General features: G+C 32.0%; 1 protein-coding gene across 2 annotated transcripts in view; it reads right to left on the bottom strand.

Annotated features, from left to right (window-relative positions):
- Positions 1–17,345: 17,345 nt before the first annotated feature.
- LOC139485099 (sodium- and chloride-dependent glycine transporter 2-like) overlaps positions 17,346–27,898 on the bottom strand; it is a 124,290-nt gene continuing 113,737 nt past the window's right edge. For both annotated transcript variants that reach the window (XM_071269220.1, XM_071269219.1), the window contains 7 exons: positions 22,852–22,976; positions 21,405–21,517; positions 20,076–20,207; positions 19,625–19,724; positions 18,972–19,072; positions 18,267–18,434; positions 17,346–17,572 (listed from right to left, as the gene is read on the bottom strand). In XM_071269220.1, coding sequence (XP_071125321.1) covers positions 17,408–17,572; positions 18,267–18,434; positions 18,972–19,072; positions 19,625–19,724; positions 20,076–20,207; positions 21,405–21,517; positions 22,852–22,976 — 904 coding nt within the window. In that variant the 3' untranslated portion in view covers positions 17,346–17,407. The remainder of the gene's footprint in view (positions 17,573–18,266; positions 18,435–18,971; positions 19,073–19,624; positions 19,725–20,075; positions 20,208–21,404; positions 21,518–22,851; positions 22,977–27,898) is intronic.

The following is a 27,898-nucleotide window of genomic DNA, read 5'->3' on the forward strand; positions in this document are numbered from 1 at the left end:
CACGTTAGTTGGAGTGTGGGGATCCCGCTAGCATGTTTAATCCCCCTCATTCTGTTTGTATGTGCCTGTCCCAAGTTAGAAGACTGTAATTCATGAATTGTCGTTTGTTTATGTGTTACATATTTGTTTTTGTTCATTTTTTGTGCATAAATTTGTCCGTTTCTTTTCTCGTTTCAATTGTTTTACATTGTCATTTTGGTGCCTTTTATAGCTGACTATGCGTTATGAACTTTGCTCATTGTTGAAGACCGTAGGGTGACTTATTGCTGATAATTTCTGTGTCATCTAGTCTTTTGTGGAGAGTTCTTAATGGTACTCATGCCACATCTTCTTTTTATTTTGTGTATAAGTTTTTTAGTATTTGGTTGAGGCAACCAAAGTTGAGAAAACGCAACCCTTATTTTTTTTTTGAACGTTCGGGACGAACATACTACAGTAACTCTTTATGCCCCTTTACTATGGTACGAACACAGAAGTTCTGACTATTGTGCTGGTGCTACTCATCCCACTAGCATTGTCATTAAATACACACAATTTTATTATAAAAATATTCAATCTTAACTTTGATTTGATTATTTTTGGGACATGAACGGATTGAATAAAGGTATCCTTTAGGCGTCCGTTCGAGCTATCCGGTAAGGTGTGACTGAGGCTTATCATATACTTAACACGTATTTCTATCAAATCTGACATTATTACAAAGCAGCTATTAAATAAAATTCATTCGAATTCAAGTTAAATGTGCAATCAAATATATATACAAGTCGTCAACTGGTCAAGTGGCTAGATGCATATATCGTTGGCTAATTCTCGACTCCTAGGAGTCGAGATTAAGAATTGAACGATGGACAGATAGTGCGTGAATTTTTCTTGCTTCCTGATTGGAAGATATTACGAGACGTGAATAATCAAAGTTTATTGATTGGTTAGGACAATCCAAACCAAGTAAATGTCCTTCAATCCCGTAGAGTATCGGATTTGTCCTCTCTATTTTAGCAATTATATTTTACACAGGTAACATTTATCTATAAATAGTCGAATCTTCTGGAGTAAACGATAATAATTCATAGCGTGTGACCTCACGTGTTTGGTAAAATTTGCTGATTGTTGCACGTGGCTATTCTAGTAAATGAATTAATCTACAAAGCGAGAGCACTTTCCATTTTTATCAGCTAAGAGTCGAATAGCCTTTTTGAAAGGCTAACGCTTGTTGAACAACAGGTCCTAATTTTGTTGTTTTAAAACTTCTAGAAATATTAACGGAAATAAGGAATGAGTAAAGGGAAATAAATAAAATCAGAACGACGGAGTCTAGATCTGAATTAAATAAAAGGATGTTTATTTCGTTTTATTTTTAAAATCTAAACGATGCTTTATTTTTATCTAGTTTCCTAATCAAAATTATTCGAATGATAAATAAATACCTTACGGCTTCTTTTACCGTCGATCCTGAAATGTTTAATGTTATAAAACAATTTTAGCGTCTTTGACCTACTTTATCTTTTTATTCGGATACTTGCGGTTACCTCCTCCAAGTTCAACGGGAACATTAGAATGATCTAGAATAGAACCCAGATGGAACCAAGAAGTTGGGTTGCGATAACCAAACAACCCGGATGTTGAACCAGTTACCATGGTTTCGAACCAAACAACCCAGATAGAACCAAGGTTTAGAACCAGAGTGCCCGGATAGAACCTAATTGCATTTAGAATTCTCTTGACTTTTTATACCTCAACGTATTTTCCAAATCATTTATTTATTTAGTATAGTTATCATTTTTGACAAAAACCATCTGAAAAGTGACATTTTTTGGCATATTTGATAGTAAATCCGTTAAAATCTTTCACATCAACTAATTGAATCAACTAAAATAGACACTTAAGTGTTTAAAAAGAGTCCAAAATCACAGAATGATGTACCTGAAATTTGAGGCCAAAATCGACCCTTACCCGGACATACTCCTTTCACCAACCCGGTACTTATTTCACCAGGTAAAGTGTAGAACTTATTTTATAGAGATAGAACAAATTATATATAAATCATCTCCGTGAAAAAGTTCTACCAGAACATATTTCCTATGATATAAGTTCCATTCATTGGAACTTTTTTCACAGGCAAATATTTGGGCTCACATAAACACAGTTTATTATCAGTGTACTGCATGTATTTAGTGTACTCAATAGTACACCATGTTAAAAAATGGAGTAAAATATAGGACTGACTATTGTGAGGACTATTGTGAATGTTGCAAAGATATATATGCCACATGCATAGCCTTCGCCCCTACAGTGCTTTTAGAACTCTTAAACTGGTACCTTCTACTCGTACATTATAATAAAGAATGAAAACAAGGAATGTCTCGAAGATAGAGACAATAAACTGGCCTAAATGTACAAGACAACCCAAGGCCACCAATGTATATACTGGGGATATATTTTGAATGTGTACACTTTCCTGCATGATATAACTCCTCCTGGGATTGCTATCAAAAGTGTGAAACCTTTGGCACAAATTGTCTTCGTGAATTTCCAAACGGATGTAAACAAGAACAAATAAAAAGTATTATAAGCCTAAAAAATATGTACATGTATGTCTCATTGGCAATCATACCACATTTCTTATGTTAATATTGTACTGTAAAACCAATATTACCTTTAGATATATTAATAATGCAGACTTGTTGTATTTTGACAGATTTTTCTGCTGTTATGAAGAAGATCTGGTTCGAGGATTCCCTGCAAGATGCAGAGCCTATTATACTATCTACTGGTGTACCCGTTATTGTTGTTGAAAAGAAGTTGTTGGAGTATCACCAAGGCTTAGATTGAGACAAGAATCGAAATATGAAAAGAAAAATGAGAAACAAAGAAATGTAAACTTTTTTTTTATCTTTTCAATAACTTATTTGTACAGTACAATGTATCATGACACAGATTTTTAATTTGATGAGGTGTAACATGAAAAAGTTAACGAAGTCTGTGATTTAATTATACCTGTTTTTTAAGTCATATATGTTTGAAATTTATTTAAATAATCGCTTGGCATAATGATGGACATGGTCTAAATAAAATGCAGTCTAGCTCCTCAGTATAAACGGTACATTCAGCATATTTCATTTCAATTTGATAACAGATTATTTGATTTACAGCTGGTATCTGTATCAAGATTAAATCTCTCAATTACCATATTTTAGGCTATTATAAAAAAAAAAAAAAAAACATTTATGGCTAATGGCTAAAAAAAGTTTAATTTATATTGTTGTTAATCTAACATAGATTTCTCAAACTACACCTTTCATCTAAAACAGTATTAATACAATGTCTACAAAGCATAGTTAATTCTCTTGATTTTCATAAATGAATAATTGTTTTACATTTAGACCACTGGAATTAGTACGACATATGAGAAAGATTTGATTTCGGTTGAGATAAATAAGTTTGTTTTGGACAAGAGGCAAATCAATATGCAGCATCAATTCTATATAGCTTTTCCAGAATCAACTGAACACCAAAACCATCTAAGAGAGGAGGTACAAATCAGTTTGATTAGGGCCATATGCCAATTTCACCATGATTTTGTAAAGAAAAATAGTAATGCTTTGTTTGTATACTGTAGACATAGTGTATAAATGCATAGTTGAATATTTTCACCCAATCTGGTTAGCATATATATACATCTGTTGTAGGGTTGTCACTGACTCAGACGTACGTATAAATATAATTATTTTCTGTGACTGTATCTTACATTAATTTGTAGGATCCTTTACTATAGATAATTTAGCTGGTCTGTAACAATAACATCTTCATGCCTTATATATCATGTACTGCAGTACGCCGCTAGATTAAAACTGACGTGGAAAGGTAACACACGGCCAGCGAAAGCTCTTTTTATGAGAGCCCAGGTGGTCTTGTGGTCTAGCGGGACGGCTGCAGTGCAGGCGATTTGGTGTCACGATATCACAGTAGCATGGGTTCGAATCCTGTTCGGTTGATGTTTAGACGAGTTGTATATATATATATATATACAACTCGTCTAAACATCAACCCAACAATGTTAGATCTGTAAATTTGCTTTCGCAAATTTTTGGTTCTTCCCTCGCCGGGATTCGAAAATTTGCGAAAGCAAATTTACAGATCTAACATTGTTCGGTTGATGTTTAGACGAGTTGTATATATAGACGAGTTGTATATATATATATATATATATACAACTCGTCTAAACATCAACCCAACAATGTTAGATCTGTAAATTTGCTTTCGCAAATTTTTGGTTCTTCCCTCGCCGGGATTCGAACCCATGCTACTGTGATATATATATATATATATATATATATATATAGAATATTGCTTAATAAAAATTTTGACGACCTGTGTAAGGTGTAAAAAGGAAAATATTTTTGTCTTACTCATTTGTCTTGTACATTTCGTATAAGTAAACAAAAATATTCAACACCACTACTGATGAGCCTCCTGATGGTGTTTTTGATTATGTGATTACTTAACCGTTTTTATTGTGCTTATTTGATTACCAGACAAAATATCTTTTGCTTATTTCTATTTTATAATATAGAATTGTACTTGGTGGATTTGCGCAATTTCTTTGTATTTACAAATCAATACTAGTATTCAATTTCTTTTCCTTTTTCATTAACCGCAATAAGAACAAACCTGACATTGGCGTCTTATTGACGGTGTGTTCTCCTTCTATTTCTAATAGTTTGTCCTCCGAAGTACAACATGAAGAAAACAAATCACATTGTTGCGATTCAGTTTTAAAACTGGCAGAGCAACAGTTTTCCTCGTTTGCACATACAGTTGCACATGAATACAACGTCTCTTCAGTACTTTCTGAAAGTGAGTGCCTTTTATATCAATGGAATGTTGATATGTATTGTAAACTTTTGCGATTCAACTGTCCTCGTTCCTGCAAAGAGTGATATAATTGTACATGCTGCAATCGGAAAAAGCGTTTTACAAACCATTTTTGCAGGAGTATGACAAGTCTTTTGTCAACCTATTCTATTCTCTGCTAGATGAAAGTGTAACAGTTTTCGGTATCATTTATATATTATAATCAATTCTGACGTACTGCATGGTTATATATAATCAATATTCTCCGAAGCCGTCAACTTCTTGATGTCAAAATTAAATTTTAATATATTTCCTTGTAGTTGAGTGACATTTACCATAAAATGTAAATTTTTAATGCACCCAACTAACGATACGATATGGGCTGAACTACAGAAGAAAACGTTACCATTACCGCCTATGGAGAAACAATTGCCGGAATTGTTTCTCCATAGGCGGTAATGGTAATGTTTTCTTCTGTAGTTCAGCCCATATCGTAAACTTTTATTTGTATGGTGGCTTGTTTCGAAGCTGAGACATTTTCATATATGTGATCCTCAATCGGAGGCCTATTAGGGATATTGTCCCAACTATAGGTCACCATACTCCCTTCAACAATGAGCAAAGCCCATACCACATATCCAGCTATAATAGGCCCCAAAATGAAACAATTCAAACGAAAAAAACTTACGGCATAATTTATGTAGAAAAATGAACAAGAAACAATTATATAATATATCAACAAACGACAACCACTAAATAAATAACAGGCTCCTGACTTGGGACAGGCACATACATATAGATTTGGCGGAGCTAAACATGTTAGCAGGATCCTAACACTCCCATAACCTGTGAAAGTGGTATAACATTACAACTAAAGAATGGATAATACAAAGCAGTTGTTTACCATAATATGTAATACCAGTAGTACATAGATAATGCGTTCTCAAAAATCATAAACGATACAACATACACGGGCAAAGCGAATTAGAAGTGAAATATAAACACCGTAAGATGCTGCCAAAGGAACATAACAATCTAAAAAGGGAAAATTAACAATAGGGAACGAAAAATCGTCCCTTCTGTCGTACATTTTAGTTTGGAGTTTCCAGTGTAAAACCGAAATATCTAAATCTAGGAAATTACAGTTTAAATTTGATGGATTTAGAAAAAAAAACCTTCAGGTAAATTTCTGCAGTATATTTAGAAAATTCGTGATTATTAAACGAAACAAAATTATCAATATACTCAAAGGTTTTGTTGAATTTATCGATCAAAAGCAATTTAGACAAGTCTTTACTGAGTTTGGTCATAAACTGTGATTCATAACAGTACAAAAACAAGTCTGCTATTAAAGGGGCACACTTAGCGCCTGTTGGAATACCTACAACCTGTCGATAAACTTTGTTGCCGAAGCGTACACAAATATTGTTAAGGAGAAATTTAATAGCTTTAATCATCTCATCACACCTCTAGTAAGTTATATCTAGCATATTTACTTTTCTCATTAGAAAAGAAGGCTTTAAATGAATTGCAGCAAATATATTTGCATTCAGATTTACCAAACGACCATTGAATTAAATAGGACAACAATTGTGTGATAAAATTTTGTTGAAGTTAAGTGTAAATATTAGAAAAGTCGAACCTGTCAACAGAATCAAAAGGACCATCAAAACCACGTAATGTTTTACACTCCAAATAGTTATCAAAGGTACCATGATTATAAATAAAATAGTTAATACCACTTTTTCATATATTTTATCACAATAGTTTATGATATGCTCTATCAAAGTAGTTGAGGAACTTGTAAAAAAAGCACTGAAAGATAAGTTGTAGAACACATACTAGAGGCCAAATGAAACGATATTTTACTGTTGATTTTGTTTGTGTAGATTTGGTAACCAATACATAGTAGGGACCTTCAAATGTTCCGAAGAAGCCGTAAGCTGTGATGTGGTTATGATATGTTTGTTTACTAGATGACTCTCTATGGACCGCACGGAATTGAATGTAGATGAAATTTAAACTTCATTCTTAAGAACGTCGGTGTAGCATTTACGACATATCACTACCATACTGTTGTCTGCTTTGAATGCATTCTTTTCGAATGAGGAAGCTTGGAAATAAAGTTTATCGACATGTTGTAGGTATTTCTATGAGCACTAACTGCGTCCCATTCATAGTGTCTTGTTTCTTCACTGTTATGCATCACAGTTTTGAACAAATTCAGTAAAGACACGTCTTGATTGCATTTAATTGATAAATTCAACAACATTTACCGCTATCTTAATGATACATGTTCGTTAAATGATAAAGACTTTTCTTAATATACTGCCGAAATTTACGCATAGGATACTTACTCTAAATAAATCTTATATGAACGGGAATAACTGTCCTTTCCTAAATTTTTACACGTAGAAATTCTTCACCAAAAACGATAAAAGGGACGATGTTTCATTCCCTATTATTAATTTTCCTTTTTTGGACGGTGATGTTTCTTTGGTATCATCTTATCATATTTAGGGGTATGTATTATATTATTGTTTATGGGGAAAAGTTACGATCTTTCACTACATAATTCAAAATTTGGTGACTATGTTGAACGCATCAATCCCACTGAACTAGAGATAAGGGATACTACAGATACAGTTAAGTTGGCCTCATATCTTGACTTACATCTAGAAATTGACAATGAGGGTCGGTTGAAAACAAAACTTTATGACAAAAGTGATGATATCAGCTTTCCAATTGTGAATTTTCCATTTCTAAGTAGCAACATTCTAGCAGCACCTGTATACGGGACATATATCTCCCAATTGATACGACATTCCCGTGCTTGCATTTCCTATCATGATTTCCAAGAGTTCCAAATGGTGAAGTTGAAATCAAATTTTACGGAAGCCATCACGAGTTGGTTGACCGTTATGGAATAACCGTTTCACAAATGATATCGTAACTACAATCCCCTTCCCTTTCATGAATATGACATCCCCAATTGGACTATTTACCGGATTTGTTATCACATGAGCAATATGACGGGTGCCACATTTGGTGCAGGATCTGCTTACCCTTTCGGAGCACCTGAGATCACCCCTAGTTTTTGGTGGGGTTCGTGTTGCTTGTTCTTTAGTTCTCTATGTTGTGGCATGTGTACTATTGTTTGTCTGTGTGTCTGTTTGTCTTTTTCATTTTTAGCCATGGCGTTGTCAGTTTATTTTCGATTTATGAATTTGACTGTCTGATAATGTTCATAATTTCACATACAATTTTTTTAATATAAAAAAAACAAGATATATTCTACTGTAAACTTTTAATGTATTTAACAGTGATCTGTTATGTTGCATTTAAAGGCACATAAAAACAACTGCCAGTTTCAAGTTTAGTTACATTTATTTGATAACAGCACACAATATAAATGTAACATAGTCAAGTTCTGATCAGAATTCAGTGTCAATTTCTTTATAATTGAAAATGCTCTCCCACAGTAGGAATTAATATTTGACTGAATTATCTTTATCAAGATTTGAAAAAATGTCATGATGTTTGTTTTTGCAAAGTAAAATGTCATCCATTATATCTACCCTTGCTCCCATTGCTATTGTCTGGTCAAAACTGGATAGTTCATCAGACAATAGCTGGTACTATGAGAGCTGATCCAACAGTTCTGTGATATTTTATCCCCATGGCCTGTAGAAATCTGTTGGCTAGATTTGAAACTGAAATTGAAAAAAAAAAAATGTTTTATAAATTTGATTTCCATTAAATAAACATGTTAAATGCTTATTCAAATAGCTACTTTGTATTTCTCCTCTCACATATATATATATTTTTATCATTGCAACATAGAATGCAAACTGCAATACTTGTCACTCGATCATTTAAACTCGAACTCCAAATATAATTTATAAATCTTGAATCATGATACTCAGTGGCGGATCCAGAGGGGGGGTTCCGGGGGTCCGCACCCCCCCTTTATTTTGGCCGATCAATGCATTTGAATCGGGACATATGTTTTGCACCCCCCCCCCTGCACCCCCCTTTGCCCTGGGCTAGCACCCCCCCTTTCGAAAATTCCTGCATCCGCCACTGGTCATACGTACACATCGTGTTTGCTTAACAATCGGCGTTTTAGACGACGGTACAGGCCCTAAAAGCGACCTCTTTCTGTTCACATTTCCCCTGTAAAGTGAATTTGAAAGAAGGTCACAAAATCGTTAAAAATAATTACAAACTACTTACCTTTTAGAAAAAAAATAATATGGCAGCCAATCTTCTTCTTCTTCTTCTTTATGTAAATCCCTCCAGTGTTGGAGCACACACAGCTAGCTGTGTTTCCTTAACGGATTAGTTTTTAAAAATGTTAAAATATCCACAAGTGAATTTTTCGGTATTTATCGCCGAATAAGGACAAAACCCGAGAATAGCGATATCAATTACAACTAAAAAATGAAAAAAACCCCACAAAAGAGCGTGTAATAAAATTGCGTGTTAAGTGTTGAAAAGCGTGTACACGCCATGTGACAAAATCCTCGCGTGTAAACCGTTGACAAAGCGTGTATTATACACGCAAATATCATGTCACTTGGCAAGTAAAGCAGTAAACGTTTTGACCCTTCGTCACGTAGAATACTTATATTATGACGTACATATAATGAAAATAAAAGTTCTGACAACGCCATGGCTGAAAATGAAAAAGGTCAAACAGACAAACAATAGTACACATGACACAACATAGAAAACTAAAGAATAAACAACACGAACCCCACCAAAACTAGGGGTGATCTCAGGTGCTCCGGAAGGGTAAGCAAATCCTGCTTCACATGTGGCACCCGTCGTGTAGTTTATGCGATAACAAATCCGGTAAATAGTCTAATTCGGTAGGTCACATTTATGAAAGGGAAGGGGATTGTAGTTACGACGTAAGGAACATATCCGATATCATTTGTGAAACGGTTATTCCATTAACGGTCAACCAAGTCTTGATGGCGTCCGTAAAATTTACGAAAAGATGAAAGAGAAGTGAAAGATAAACTATAAATTAAAGGGATATTCAAACTCGAAAACGAACAACAACGCCATGGCTAAAAAAGAAAAAAGACAAACAAAGAACATTAAACGAAATACAGCAAAGAAGATTGAAGACAGAGCAATACAAACCTCACAAACACCTGGGACTGTTATTAATTGCTCTGGAAGGGTAAGCAGATCCTGCTCATACCAACTTTGTACCTTAGTAATTTGCAATTAAAACGATCAAAACAACAAAACTCATCATAGAACACAAAATACTGAGCTATATGGTCTCCATCAAACACATGAAATGATTTTAGGTGCTCTGGAAGGATAAGTAGATCCTGGTTCACATACGGCACCTTTGTAAATCATTCAATGGAACATAGTTATCCTTATATATAATGCTTACATAAAAAGTCAACACAAGGGAATATTACAATCTCCATGTTATGGATGCATCAATAGTTAAGGAAGATACTGGTTTGACTTGTAAGAATTTTTTTTTTACCGGCAGAATGATAGTTTACATAAAATGTTATGTGAGAACTTGATCTGATTTACGTCCCAGATAATAGCTGCCACCGAACACACAACGGACGCAAACTTGTCTGCAATTGCTAACTTTGGAATGAAATATCTTTCATCTGAAGTACCTTTCATCTCATATCTATAGACCAATAGAACTACGGAATTTCCAATAATTCCAACGATGAAATACAGCACAAGTAATGCCATATCAGGTATAAGGTTTCTTTCAACTAATTTTATCCAGTCTTCTACAATTTTGTCAGTCATATTGAGCGTTTTTGCATCTGAATTCTCCGCCATGCTTCCGTTGGCATTTGTCAATGAACGCATGGTAAAGTTGGTCCACAGTGTCCTAGAAACAAAACAACATTCATTTCATGCACATCTTTAAATCCTAATATGTGAGCTTAGTCCACATACAATTTATAAATTCCGGGATCATTGACATTGTATTTTCGTGTTTTGCTGGACAGGATCTATTAGGAAATTTAACAACTAGTATTTGAAAGTTATTTAAATATTTATGAATTTTGTATTTAACGTGAAGTAATAATGAAAAATGGTTCAAAGAACTAAAATATTCATTATAACTTTCAAATTGCTTTAGGCCACTAGGGTCGGTCATTTATTGATATTAATAAATGATTTAGCTTATTCAATCCGTGAGTGCTCGAATTCAAATCCCCTGGCAAGGTCGTTCAAGGTTACAAGAGATGTATTAAATGCGTAACACCTCCATCAGGAGGGAGGTAAAGGACTTGACGTTGATACCGGTCTTTCTTTTGAAGAATCAACCCGAACGATACCAAATTTCATTTTTGGTTTAAGACATACCATAATACCCTGTGTAAGTTCATTATTTTCTTTTGATTAAAATTTACTTGAACATTTTATTCATTTGATAGTGTTTGTGTGTTGTGGATTAAGGCAAAACAATCCGTTGGTTTATGGTCTACACATTTTTATTCACGTTGATTATCATCTCTTTACTAATTATTAGATAAAACTGAATTACTTTTTTTATTGTTTTCATAGTAAGTTTTTGTTTTATGATATGTACAATGTATCAACATATCATAAACTTTTATGTCTTTACATAAATAATTAATGTTATGTAGTTTTGAATTTCTGCATTTATTATATTTTACAATATTTGTAAAAGACCATTTTCACAGTGTTGGTATCTACATTTAAGAAAAATAAGGACAATATGTCTTTTTAGAAAACAAGATTTGTTTATTAGTTGTAATCGGCCTTCAAATAGCTGGTAGTATTCGAATTTCGGTGAATTGCGTATTTTGTGCTTTGTAAGTCGTTTTTTGACATCGTATACACTTTTCTGGCTGAGCCAATTGCAACTGTTGTTTACAGTTGGTTTTTATGTGGTACTGTAACAGCATTGTCACAAGTTATAAAAAGGAGAATTAAGTGCGCACACATATGTGTACTCCCGCCACATTATGTATGTTAGAAGTTAGAAGACTGTATTACAGTGGTTATCATTGTCGTAAATTGATTTGTTATGAATAAGGCTGTCAATCTTGTATAATTGAAATGTTTCACATTTTTTTCCTGGGGTCTTTTTTAGCCGGTATTTGCCTTTCTCGGTGTTGAAGGCCGTACCATTGTCTGTAATTCCTCACATCCACCTTATTTAAACATTGGTGGATAATTGGTGGATAGTTGTCGCATTGGCAATGATACCACATCTCTTAATATGTGAATAATAGAAAGTACTTACATTATGGCCAAGAATAATCATCCACAATTTCGAAAAGATAGCTGAGTTTGAAGCAGAAAATTAATTTTATTTTCTCTATTGACCTTATTATATGTAAATGAATATTGGTATTAATGAAATTGATTTCAGTAAATCACCGTTCTTGGTAAAAGTTTGTTTTCCCTGTAGAAATGCATATCAACACTCATAAAACAAGAAAGCCTGATTAAGTCACGACTCAAGCCATTAATCTCAATTTTTGAAATAGCAAGTCAGATTGAATACGGAAAATATAGTAGATATAGGTGTCTAAATTAGGTACATTAACATGATTAAGTTTATATGTATTGGAATATTTTTTATGTGCATCAAGTAGTTGATATTTTGATATTTTTTTTCTTCATCAATTACTCGGTGCTTAATTTGAAATAATGAAAAATAATTAACCAGACAGATGTTTTGATATTAGGATTCATTGCAGCTTAAAGTACATGTATTTGAAACCCCTTGTAGAAAACATGATGTAATAAGTAACATGATATGAATAAGAATATAACGTTTACAGTGTAAAAAGATCGGTACTTTTCTATAAAACAAACATATAGGAACCTGTTGTTTGAAATGGTTGTCGTAGTTTTTTGGGGGTGAGGATCATAAGCGATTTCGTTTTTTCTTCTTTTTTTTATATAGATTAGACTGTTGGGTTTCTTGTTTGAATTTTATTGTTTTACATAATTCTTTTGGAGTCCGTTATAGCTTGTTGTCGGTGTGAGCCAAGACTTTGTGTTAAAGGCTGGAGTCCGTTATAGCTTGTTGTCGGTGTGAGCCAAGACTTTGTGTTAAAGGCTGTACTTTGTTTACTTTTTATCTTTTTTGTGACTAAGATAAAGAGTTGGCACTTATACCACATCTTTTGATTTATATTATAAATTGCACTTTCATTTAAGTCAATCTTGTATAAAATGAGATGTGGGGAACACTATATTAAACATCTGAAGGTTACATATTGTCTTTAATAGTAGCTAAGTGCAGTTAATTTCAAATACACTAATGCGTTGGTTTTCTAATTTATAGACATACTTGTGTTTGAGTTTATCGTCAATATCTAACCATGGGAGTAAAATCAATATATGTTCAATCCACCACTTTCTGCATTAGGAAACGCCTGTACCATGTGTACCAAGTTAGGAATATGACAGTTTTTGTCCATTCGTTTGATGTGTTTTGTCATTTGATTTTGCCTTGTTATTTTGGACTTTCCGATTGAATTTTCCTCAGAGTTCAGTATTTTTGTGATTTTACTTTTATCAAAATAATACTTCCATGATCCAACACACTTTTATAAAGTTAGCTATTTATCATTGTAATGTTAAAGTCACGAGTAACACTTTTAACAGGAACTTCTTTACCCGTTCGAAATAACTACATCCCAGTTTTGGTTTTTTTTTCTTACAAAACCTTTCTTTATGGTGGCATCGAACTTGTTGTCTAAATCTATGCAATACAATGTCAAGGTTTCAGTCTTGAATTGCGTTGCTGTATATGATTTTTTTTAGTAATTAAATTAAAAATGAGGCAATCAATTTATGTTCTTCTTAACTGTATTATTAACCTAAAAAAAAGAAGGAAAGTGGAACCATATCCCTTTGCAGATTTTCATTCGCATTAAATTTTCTTTTCTTTGAAATATTTTCCTTCACATATGGTTTGTATTATGTACTTATTCTGTACAACTGAATATAATACAGAAAGTTCAAAAAAAAAATGATGACATGTATTTCGATAAAAAAAAAAGACTTCGTCTCCGATGCATGATTTTTTTATTATTAATTGTTTTTGACTTTTAACTAGCTGTCAGTAACTGCGAGTACTCAAATCGTATTTTCTTGTTAATTCGACCTGTTGATACTGTTTATAATGCTTTTTTTGTTATAATATATTTATATGGATCTTGGCTATATACCAGCTTTGATTATTTGGAATATATTCTAAGTTTCACTTTTTCTGACTACATTTGTATAAACTTCAAGATTTACCTGTAGTTTTTTAAAACCGTTTTTTTTCTAAAGTGAATATTTTCGAAGGGTTAAATATTTCGCAGTGGTGACATTCCATGGCTTTGTTTGGACTTATTTGCTTGCTTTTTGGCCTTGAATGTTTGTCCCTAATATTTTATTAACTGTACATGGAGAGTTGTCTCATTGGCACTCACACCACATCTTCGTATATCTATTTGTATCTATGTTACAAAATTTAAGCCAATTGGATTACGCTAGTATTGCCAGTGTTGAGTTTAATACTAACAGAATAGCACTTTGAGTTTTACTTGAGTTATGAATATCTATAAAGATTCAATATACTCAATTGCACCTGACAATCTTCTACAATTATTTTATATTATATGAATTTCGTGCGTCCGGAGCCTTTTCGGGGATTGTCGTTCACAAGAAACGTTCAAACCCAAATATTAAAAAAACATAGATGTTAGAAGCTAAATTACAGAATGGACTTGAACAGAACTTGATAACCATTTTTGATGAAATATTCCATTCAAACAGAAAGATGTGGGCATAATTAAAGCATGCTAAAAATTAGGTTGAAACCGGTCATAAGTCGTTTATAATTTATTAGTGCTGTCAAGTCACATTTTCAGAAATTTGGAAAATCATTGTAAATATTGTAGCCATGGGGAGACATCACTACTTAATTGATAGGAGGTACCGTTGAGGATCTGTTACCCCACCCTTTTCATATAATTTAGATATAAATCTGTCACCTTTTCCTATATTGTTTGGATTTATAGTTTCAAAATTAGGAAATAACGTGTGTGCTTCAAAATATACAAAAATATAATGGTTGAACTACTACATAATACTTTTCACTTTTTCTATTACCAAAACAAGATGTCTTTACTCTTTAATCTAATGAACTATTTTACTGTAAAAAATAATACTCTTCGTTTTACTTTTATTAATTAGTTTTAGATTTTTAAATATGTATGCCGGGAGCGTACGAAGAGACATTTATTGTCGAAATGCAGATCTTGTGCAGTAAAACTGATATTGTTTCAAATTTTCAAACAATTTCAAATATGACGTCACTTGGCGTTTAGGTTTTGACTAATTCAGATGTGTCTATTTTTTGTGTTGGATTTTGTCGGGTTATGTTATGTATTTCGGTTGTTTCCTGTAATTAGTTAATAATTCAGTTTTATCATGTATATCTTTTATATAGTCATTTTATAAAATTTACTGTTTGCAAAAGTTTAAATTATTCTAAATTATAGGGATGTTCTGGTACCTAACAGAAAACCTTGGTCGTTTTTGGCACACCTTTTTTGAACTTTTGGTCCTTTATGCTGTTCAACTTTGTACTTGTTTGGGCTTTCAAGTTTTGTATCTGGTCGTCACTAGTAAGTCTTGTGTGGACAAAATGCACTTCTGGCGTATTAAAATTTTAAACCTGTTGCCTTTTGTTAGCTGTTATTCGTGTGTTTCTGTGTCAATTGTGCTCCTGTTTGTTTGTATTGTAGTCTTGTAATGTTGTGTTGTTATTTTAATGTTATATTTTACATGGCCATAAAAGAAGGAGTTTTGGCATACCACAAAACCAGGTTCAACCCACCATTTTCTTCTTTAAAAAATGTCCTGTACCAAGTCTGGAATATGGTCATTGTTATATTATAGTTCGTTTCAGTGTGTGCTACATTTTAACGTTGTGTTTCTTTTGTGTCGTTTGTTTCCTCTGATATTTGAGTGTGAATTTACATTATAATAAGATGTGTCACGGTACTTTTCTATCCCAAATTCATGTATTTAGTTTTGAGGTTAATTTTGTTATTCGCATCGGATTTTGTCTAATGCTTAGTTCCTTTCTGTGTGTGTTACATTTTAATGTTGTGGCGTCATTTTCTTGTATTTAATGCTTTTCCCTTGGTTTTGGTTTATGACCCGGATTTGTTTTTGTCTATCGATTTATGAGTTTTGAACATCGGTATACTACTGTTGCCTTTATTGTTACTTTCATGTCTTCAGATAAATCATATCTCGTCAAAAAAAATCTTTACTTGTGATGAAATTTCGAAATACGGCCAATTTTGTATATTTTATGCTGGCAATTAACATGTGTTTTTTGAAATCCAAGTCGTTACAGATAATTGGCGAATATCGAATTATTCGGCAATTATACTATGGTCTTTTTCTATTCATTTGAAATTTTTCCATAGTACATTTCGTGTTTCCTTGTTTTGATGAAGAATGTATTACAGTGGTTATTTGTATTCCCGCCACATTATGTATGTACCTGTCCAAAGATAGAAGACTGTATTACAGTGGTTATTTGTACTCCCGCCGCATTATGTATGTGCCTGTCCAAAGTTAGAAGACTGTATTACAGTGGTTATTTGTAATTTCGCTACATTATTTATGTGCCTGTCCAAAGTTAGAAGACTATTACAGTGGTTATCATTGTCTGTCGTAATTTGTTTTGTTATTAATTAGGCTGTCAATCTTGTATAATTGACATGTTTCACATTTTTTGTGCTGTTTTTTTTTTAGCCGACTATACGGTATTTGCTTTTCTCGGTGTTGAAGGCCGTACTGTTGTCTGTAACTCCGCACATCCACCTCATTTAAAAATTGGTAAATAGTTGTCGCATTTGCAATGATATCATATCTCTTAATGTGTGAATAATAGAAAGTACTTACAATTTGGCCAAGAATAATCATCTTCTTATTGTACTTATAGTGAGTAAAAGTGATTGTGTGAAACTGCTTTTTTTTATTTAATTAATCTTTTTTATTATTTAAATATACAAAAATGACATTTTTAATGACGTAACCACTAGAAGGATCATACTTTATGAAGAGTTAAAACCTATTTAAAATTAAGGTGTTGATTACCCCGACCATACACGTATGGTCGGACCATATGAGTGTATACCCATATGGTCTCGACCATACGCGTATGGTCCAAATACTCATATGGTCCGGAACATATGCACGAATGTAACAGCTTGATGGTAGGTTCGTAAAAACATGTTGTACATCAAACAAGTGCCCGTATCTAACATAATGTATCCTTTTTTCTGTGGTCGTACACATCTTTTTCATTTCATTCGGTCAACCAACTTTTCAGAACCCACCTGTTAGATGAATTGCTATTTTGATCTGGCACTCCGTAATACGTTTACTTCTAAGTGTGATCAATCATTTTAAATACACACGAAACGACAAAATTTTTTAAAATATTTTATTCAAATACTTTCAATCAAAATATATATTGTAAACATTTATAAAATTAAAGTATATTTTGTATTTCATCAGTGTTTTTTGTGGAGTTCAATTCACATTTGTCTACTTCAGTTGGTTTAAAATATGTCAATGTACATGTTTCCATTCGATTCTTTTCATTTCTTAAGACTGGTTCCCATTCGGAAATGGGTCGCAGAAGACATCCTATTCGCTACAAAAGATAAATATGAAACATGGTGATTGAATGCAAACTTCGTATCACATGATTAAATTTCGTGTACCATACAATGGAAACAACTCGTTCTTATGTACATGTATTTGATAATATTAAAGTATCATTCCTGTTCTATTTTTTGTGTACATTATTGTCTTTTGCAGAAACGAGTTATTGGGGCCTTACAATTGATAATAAGAAAAATCATAGACCGAAGTAAACAAAGTTACTTATTTGCAATACATTCTCTTTGACGGTCTGACATTCACACTTAATAAACGGAATGGTTGGCCGACTGTGTCTGAAATCACAAGCGACACTTTCAAAGTCTTACATATTGAAGAACCAGTAAAGCCGATTATTTTTAACACATATAGTTACATGTTGACAGAGTTTGTATTCGAAATGCTAGTGGTGAATGCAGAGTAGGCAATGCTTACCACGTCGATGCATCGATCCTCCCTCATTGTGCATGTTGGTTCATAATCAAATTATCTTTTGTGTTTATAAATACTATAGACATTATTTTGTTGCTTCTAACTGTTTACAATAATGACGAATATAAATTGCTAAATTTGAAATTAGGATACAAAAATTAGTATAACCTCTATATACGATCGATGTATTTTTCATTATACTGATAGGAATTTTTAACCACGACTTCTAACAATTTATTTTTGTAAGTTATTACCGCATGTAAGGATCCCTCAGCACACGCTATTGCTTTTATCATATATAACGGAATGGGTGCTACGGAAACCATCCCAATGACCCAGCCGATCACAATGGCATATGATGGATATTGGTAGTGGTTGTATGATACTGGTTGCAGTTGTGTCATGTTGAAAACTAACATTACCTAGTACATAAATATATAATACAGTGTATATTAATATCCTGACAATTATGTGTAAGTCATCAATGTTCTCTATAATGATATGACGATACTATTTTTTTCGGTTTATAGATCGAACCATTAGATGATTTATCATAATAAACACACTTTAGTTACCAATCAGTTTTCATATTATAACACAAACGGTACCAATATATATGTACTACATTCGCAATTCGACATTTAATGTATCTCCAGTGAGGTTCGAAGTAAAACAAAAAATGAACATCCCAAAAATCTAATTCAATTGATTAACAGCGGATCAAATAAAAAAGGACCTTAGGTACAGCCAAATCCCAAGTTGATTATGACTGCGGTCGACATAAATGTTTTAGATTATGCAGCTACAATATAATACGTACTAGTATTTTGTATTGAAATCATAGAACCAAACAACACGATTGATTTACATAGTATGATTAGTTCATCCGATACGTCTTTTGATGTTTAAACAAAAGCAACATTCATTTAAAAAACAATAGCTATTTAAAGAATACTTACCAGTATAACAACCGGAGTAATAAATTTCCAACAGATCTTCCACCCTGTACATGGTGTGTATCCTATCATCATTTCTATGTCTTTATAAAATTTGTCTGTACCTGAGGAGAATTTTTGAAGAAGAAAACAAATAATATACTTTTAGAAACGAAGGTTATACACAACATAAATAATACCAAATTCACCATTTTATTCCGGGGATCCAATAAGGGTCAACTTTTCATTACTTTCATGCAGAAGATCTAATGAAATTGTCATTTTGAAATCTCTGATATTCACACGAAATTTTCGACACATGAACGATTGACGTCATACAAAAAACTGTTGAATAGGTGTATAAGACAAATTTTATTGTGAGTTTTATGTTTACGGGAGCATCTGCGATCTTCCGCAAAGCAGAAAAACTGTAGACTATAAGGTGTATTATAAGGTGTTATACCACCAACAGATAGTGCGTCATATCAATTGTCATTTTCAAAAGAATGAACGATACTCTCTTGTATTTGACATTTGTAGGAAATTTCTCTGTATTTTATTTGCTGAGTCATAATCAACTATCTTAATTGGTTTAAAGCACCATTCATTTTTAATTTATGTTTTTCATTGTAGTTAATGTACTACACTGATGCAAAGTATTTGCTTAATAAACATACCATAAATCCATCCTATGACGATGCACTCTATAACAGCAACAAGCATGGGAGTAAACAGTCCACAGTACCAATCCACAATTTGTAAAATATACATGCCTCCCTGTATTCAAAGACAAACGACATTTGCTTTCAAACAGTGTAAATCACATGACAATGGCTTAAACACTAATGGAGAATGATTTTTCAATTGAAAATAGTAATTAAGGAGTTATTTAATAAAACCTCTATATAATAATTATGCTTGCTATTCGAGTATTGTTTAATAAGCTGTAATTTATTTCAAGAACATGTCGTTTATACGAGAGTTACAGTTGCGTAAAAAAGTTTTTGTTTCCAAATCAGTAAGTATAATTCGTCTATTCGTTACCTTAATAACATTTATTCAATTAGGTTTTTATTTTGTCCCAATAAAAGATATTCTGAGGGACATTAATATCGTCTAAACACTTACTTGCATAATAAGTGGTATATCTAACAGAAATCCTAAAAAGCAGACCCCAGCTGTTACCAACATTTTCTTTTTCCTTAACAGTTTTGGAAATTCATCTGTCAGTGCACTCGTTATGGTTTCAAATGTTCCAAACTAAAAAAAAACATTTTAACACGATTGAAATATATGTTGGGTATACACAAAGAATTAAAAGGAAAAACAAATCTACAATTGAATATGCAGTCTTATCTCCATCCATACGACTATACCACTATTATCAGAGACTTCACAATGTGTGAGGGGACGTAATAAAGCTTTCTTTCGTCAATAGTAACACTGTATAAGGGAGGATAAAAAGACCAGTTATATATATTTCGTCGTATATATATATATATATATATCGTAAAATATCAATGTTTATTCCATATTGGTATTATTTTAGTAGGTTTCTCTATATGAATTGGATTTTGAATAAAAAAGCATATTCACATGAGAAAGTGTTATTCACCGCGCTAAGCGTCACGCACTTTTACATGCAACGTTCTGGTAAAATGTTTCATGTAAAAAAATGGTAGATATATGTTTGTCATTAAATACATTTTCTTCACTCGGAATGTGGAATAAAACAATTACTGTCTTTTGTTTCGGTAAATATGGGGTTTTATTGACTTTTGAAAAACTGATATTCACTTCGGCCGTCGGCCTCATTGAATATCATTTTTCAAAAGTCAATAAAACCGCATATTTACCTCATCAAATGACAGTAATTGTATAATACCATGTGTAGAAAACCCGATAATCTTAAACAATAACGATAGGCTATGCGCTGTTCAGTTTTAAATCTCATTCTGTTTATATTCAACAGAGGGAATAAAAGAATCGATAAACACAAGATTGAAAAAGGTGAGGTAGATGCACTTTGTTTTAACATAAGTCGTTATTTGTTGCTGCATATCGTATTATAATTTTGTTTGATTTTTACCAAACACTGAATTAATCAAGTCGTTTTGTCGGTCATGTGGGTTTGCTGCTTATTGTTGAAAGTCTTACGATGAAACATAGTTGCAAACTGCTGTATAAAATGGTCTTTGGTACAAATTTGTTTCTATAGCGTTCATATTAAATATTATTTTAGTATCAAGATATCGTATTGTTATTTCTCTCGGAAGAGAAATGTTGATATGGTCATATTAATGTATTAACTGTTCACAAAACTTTTGAAGTTTTAAAATACTAAGGCTTTTCTACCCCAGGAATGGATTTCCTTAGCTGTGTTTGGCAAACACATCGACCGAATGAATAACAACTGCCATATTCCTGACTTGGTATAGTCAAGATAAGCTTTCATACCTGTGTATCTATAGCGATTGTAAGCATCATCAGGAAAAATAGAATCGCCCACAATGGCGAAACAGGAAGTCGTGATATAGCTTCTGGATAAGCCATAAAAACTAGCCCTGGACCTTAAATACAAAATATGTTATTATCGTTAAGGACAATTCATGGGTTTCCTCAGACATTAAGTACATTCATAAATACGAGGAAAACTGTAAAATCTTTAAGGTAAAGTCTTCTGATTTATAAAAAAATCAAAAAGATACAAATAAAAATCAACACATGTCGACAGAAGTACATTAATAGTATTTAGCATTATTAATTATATTTTTCTGATTTCAATATTTTTTTGTTTTTGTTTTTTTGTTATGTTGGTTTTTTGTTTGTTTTATTTCTTAATTCCCTTTCATTTTTTGTTAATTGAGTCGGCCTTTATTTTGCCTCATTTTCTCAATTTACTGAATTATTTCATTTTTTTTAATATAGAATGTACTGGAGAGGACGTTATAAATTGTTGACGTGTCTGATCATATTTATTTCTCTGAACAAATAATCTCAAATCGTTATAAACTTAAAGTGTAAGCGGTAACGTTTGCTTTGGATTTTAGTTGTGACATTTATTTAGGTGCTTTCGCTAAGAAGTACGTTTTTATTCTTCATTTACTGTAAACTATTATCTTAGGATACCCGATGGTCATCTGGTTTTATCAGTTGTGTCCTATATCTGATTTTGACAGGCCGCTGGCCGATGATGAAAGCAGAAACAATTTGTAGGAGACGCTTACAATTACAAATTGGTTAACTACTGTTGCTTTTCATATATAAAAGTGTTTTTCTCTTTTCGTTTTTTGAGTTACTTTAAAGATAGATGCTAATTGAATCCTGAAATAACAAGAAAAGAAAATTGCTATGTTTTATGTTTTCTTGAACTGGAATCTCATAATAGTTCAATGGTCAGAAGTATCAGTGCAATAGCATTTATAGTACTTTAATCAGATCATCAAGGTCTGAACAACATCAACTATCTACGACGTTACAAGATGATCAACAACTAAATCATTACGAAATCTTGATTACTTTTTACGGGATATAGATGAAGCTGTCATCACAGATGATAGTCATCAGCATGATCAAGCTTATATCATCACGAAGTAGAAGGCTATTTCATTTTTGTATGTATGCTATAAACTGTAAAACAACTGCAAACATACTAAACCTAAATAAATAAAAAATATAAATATAAACAAAAAAATCTATGTTTTGCTTTAACAATAACTGGTCGATTAAAGTTTATTTACGTTTATGTCTCCGACATTTATTTTTTCCTCAGCAGATAGTAAATGATTCGATTAATTTTTTATGTGTGATTTCGACAATCATCTCTAGGTCAAAATATAGTACAAGTTAGATAAGTGAAAGATTTGAAGAAAACGCGTGTTTTATAACACAAAATATATATAACCTTGTGTTAGTACATCTTCAACTGCCATTCCTTTCTCGTGCGCCATGAATCCGAGGATAGAAAATGTGACGAAGCCAGCAAAAATACTTGTTCCACTGTTGATTGCTGGTACAATTATGGCATCCCTTAAAATATACAAGACTCTTTTGAAGTTAAATGATAAGGAAAATAACACTCAATGTTGTTCGTGCGTCCGATAAAAAATACAAGCACTTCCTTGTGTTTGTTTCATATATAGAATGCATGTTCTACCCTAAACATCATGAAGGATACACATCAATGTTAAACACATAAATGCATTAGAATGAAAAAGGAAAAGGTATATAACGAAAACATATAAATGCACTAGTATGAAAAAGGAAAAGGTATATAACGAGAACATATAAATGCACTAGTATGAAAAAGGAAAAGGTATATAACGAGAACATGTAAATGCACTAGTATGAAAAAAGAAAAGGTATATAACGAGAACATATAAATGCACTAGTATGAAAAAGGAAAAGGTATATAACGAAAACATATAAATGCACTAGTATAAAAAGGAAAAGGTATATAACGAAAACATATAAATGCACTAGTATGAAAAAGGAAAAGGTATATAACGAAAACATATAAATGCACTAGTATGAAAAAGGAAAAGGTATATAACAAAAACATATAAATGCACTAGTATGAAAAAGGAAAAGGTATATAACGAAAACATATAAATGCACTAGTATGAAAAAGACAAAGGTATATAACGAAAACATATAAATTCACTAGTATGAAAAAGGAAAAGGTATAAAACGAAAACATATAAATGCACTTGTATGAAAAAGACAAAGGTATATAACGAAAACATATAAATTCACTAGTATGAAAAAGGAAAAGGTATAAAACGAAAACATATAAATGCACTTGTATGAAACAGGAAAAGGTATGTAACGAAAACATATAAATGCATTAGTATGAAAAATTTGTAAGGGTTCCGTGGAACCCAGTGTCTCGCCTACTTTTGCTGTTAATCAAACACTCATCAAAAATGATGAAAAAAATCAATAAAATTATTCCTCTCGATACTATCTTTTGATTGTGAGAAGCTTCTGTCCAAGTTTGGTAAAAATCCAGGCTAGTTTAAGAATCTTAAAAATGTTTTAAATACTTTAACTGCAGACTGTATGTAATGTTAACTGGAAGAAAAACTAAGTCCATTTATAAGTAAAATACGGGAAAAATGGAATTTTATTTTTACAAAATTTACTTCTGGATACTATCTCCTGATCATAAACAAGCTTCTGGCCAAGTTTCTTACAATTCCAGGATAGTTTAAGAAAGTTATTAAAATTTTAAAAACTTTAACCACAGAGTGAATGTAATGTTTCCTGGCAGAAAAAACTAAGTCCATTTATAAGTAAAATACGGAAAAAATGGAATTTTATTTTTACAAAATTTACTTCTGGATACTATCTCCTGATCATAAACAAGCTTCTGGCCAAGTTTTGTACATTTCCAGGATAGTTTAAGAAAGTTATTAAAATTTTAAAAACTTTAACCACAGAGTGAATGTAATGTTTCCTGGCAGAAAAAACTAAGTCCATTTATAAGTAAAATACGGAAAAAATGGAATTTTATTTTTACAAAATTTACTTCTGGATACTATCTTATGAACATAAACAAGCTTCTGTCCAAGTTTCGTACAATTCAAGGATAGTTTAAGAAAGTTATTAAAATTTCAAAAACTTTAACCACAGAGTGAATTTTTGTGGACGCCGCCGACGACGACGACGCCGACGCCGACGGAATGTAGGATCGCTATGTCTCGCTTTTTCGACTAAAGTCGAAGGCTCGACAAAAAGGAAAAGGTATATAACGAAAACATATAAATGCACTAGTATGAAAAAGGAAAAGGTATATAACGAAAACATATAAATGCACTAGTATAGAAAAGGAAAAGGTATATAACGAAAGAACAAACCCCAGGTAAATAATTATAGATAAATCATACAGACTTATTTTTATAAAACACAAAAAAAAGTTCTTAAGAGGAACTTGATTAACAAAACGTTTGTAAAAAGATTATGATGATTATGAATCAAATCACACAACAAAAACGACACTACTGCCTATTGCGTCTTCTTGCTTTGGTCACCCCTCGTTGACAATATAATGGAATTTTATGCGACTGTCTTACAAGTGGGGGGTTCAGCTATCTATATGACCAGCTTTGGTCAACTATCTTCTACAGAAGAAAATGCCTGTACCAAGTTAGGAATATGTAATTGTTATACATTCTTTTATAATGTGTTTCTGATTTTGATTTTGCCATTTGAATTTTCCTCGGAGTTCGATATTTTTGTTATTTTTCATTTTTACTTCTAGAAAATAAATGACATAAACTGTTAAGTGAATGTCCAACGCATTGACTCAAACATTCATATTGCGTTTATTGTTAACTTAAATAGAATATAAGAAAATATGTTTTTAATATATGGACAAATGCACGGGTTTAACATGACAAAAGGAGTAACAATAAGTGTCATGCAACAAAACTAAATATATTTGCACTATTTAAAAAAAATTATGCAGCATTTTCTTTGTTACAAAAATAGAAACACATGGCATGAGAAAAGTTTTATTCTGTTCAGTACCATTGACAACATTTAACATGACGTTTGATTGCATATTTTCATAAATGATTTACCTGAAATTTTTGATTCTAGCTGTTGCCCAGTTTTATTAAACAACAGTACCCTTAACTGTTTAATGTATGCAGATGACCTCATTATGATTTCTGAAACTTCATCTGGATTACAAAATTGTTTAGATAATTTATTGGATTATTGTAATAAATGGGGACTAGAAATTAACATGAAAAAAAAACAAAAGTATTAATTTTTAATAACACAGGGAGAATATCAAAGGAAAACTTCACATTTAATGGTCAGCTTATTTATTATGAGAAAAAATATAATTATCTTGGCATGATATTCACTGTATCTTGCAGATATACAGATGCTAAGTTTAATCTTTATAATAAAGCATTAAAAGCCTTTTTTAAATTAAAAAGATATTTCAACCATTTTAAACCTAATATTAAAACACTTTTACATCTTTTTGACCACATACTGAAGCCAATTTTGTTATATGGCTCAGAAATTTGGGGCCAATTCTCTCAAAAAAAGTAACAATCAAAAGGAGACAACTATTTTTTCCAAATGTGAAAAGATCTAGTTATCGAAAAATTACATGTTAAATTTTGTAAATATTCTCTACAGGTACCTAGAAGATCAACTAACCTAGCAGTGATGGGAGAGTTGGGGCGCTACCTCCTATCTCTTGAGGTTATTCTTAATATGACTAATTTTGGCTCAGACTCAAAGAACAAAATAACTCCCTCATTAAAGAAGCATTTGAAGATTCCAAAATTTTATCTAAAACATTTAAAGACAATTGGTTGGGAAGCATTTACTCATTATTTAAATATCTTAATTTAACCCCGAATATTTGTTAAATCACAAATCTCATATAAAGTCAATTATCAAACTTTGTACCCCACCCCCTTTTTTCGACTTTCGAACTTTTATATCTGGGCGTCACTGGTAATTCTTGTTTGGACGAGGCGCGTTTTTGACGTAATGAATTTTAAACCTGATGCCTTTTGTTATCTGTTGTTCGTGTGTTTCTTTGCATAATACGTTCTCCTATTTGTTTGTATTATGGTCCTGTATTATTATGTTGTCATTTTGATGTTATATTTAACAATGCCATCAAAGTGCGAGGTTTGGCATGCCACAAAACCAGGTTCAACCCACCATTTTATTCTTTAAAAATGTCCTGTACCAAGTCAGGAAAATGGCCATTGTTATATCATAGTTCGTTTCTGTGTGTGTGACATTTTTGCGTTGTGTTTCCGTTGTGTCGTTTGTTTTCTCCTATATTTGAGTGTACTATATGACGTGTCACGGTACTTTTCTATCCCATTCTTTCCTCATCGGATTTTGTCTAATGCTTAGTCCGTTGCTGTGTGTGTTACATTTTAATGTTGTGTCTTTGTTCTCCTCTAATATTTAATGCGTTTCCCTCAGTTTTACTTTGTTACCCCGATGTTGTTTTTTTGTCCATAGATTTATGAGTTTTGAACAGCGGTGTACTACTGTTGCCTTTATTTATCATTAAAAAAATTTGGCTTAACCAACTAAATAATGACAAACTTGGCATGATGCAAGGAAATAAATTAAGGAACTGTAGACTATTTAAAAATAATATAGGCCTTGAAAAATATTTATTGTTAAATAATTGTAAAACATTAAATGAGTTAACCAAATTTAGAATTAGTGCCCATGAACTTGAAATAGAAAAGGGCAGACATAAAGGAATACCCCCAAATAAAAGATTTTGTAAATTATGTAATAATGACATTGTTGAGGATGAAATTCATTTTCTTCTTCAATGTCCATCCCTTAAAAGTGAAAGGTTCAGTTTTATTTTAGATTTATCCTCTAAATTTACTAATTTAAACCCTTTTTAAATGACGAATCTAAATTTCTATGGTTGATGTCAAATAAAGATCCATTTGTTAATAACATAATGATTAAATTAATAGATAGTTTAATAAAAACTAGAAGAGTAAAATTAAATATTAATACATGAGTAGCCCACACCTCTTCTTCTAATTACAAAACGGTACTGATTGTGTTCACTCACTCATTATCTTTGAGAATATATACTGTGTTTGTTGTCCCCCTTCTCCTATATAGTTTTAGTTTTATAATATTGTCATGTATTGTAATTTCAATGAAAAAAATCACCACAATTATTTGTAAACTTTAATTTAAACTGTAATTGTAATGCTTCTCGGGGCGTCTTGATTGACAAATAAAAAATTGTTGTTGTTGTTGTTATAAGAAATAATCATTACTGGAGGTTATTAAACCAATAAAATGTTCACCTTTTTGACATATGGAAAAGCTTTAGTAATTATGTTACATCAAGTTTCTAAAATAGTCTTTAGAACACACAATAAAAAAATAATGGTGCTTTGAAACACCCAAGATATATTTTCATGACC

Source organism: Mytilus edulis, chromosome 8, assembly GCF_963676685.1.
Source record: "Mytilus edulis chromosome 8, xbMytEdul2.2, whole genome shotgun sequence".
Classification (NCBI taxonomy): domain Eukaryota; kingdom Metazoa; phylum Mollusca; class Bivalvia; order Mytilida; family Mytilidae; genus Mytilus; species Mytilus edulis.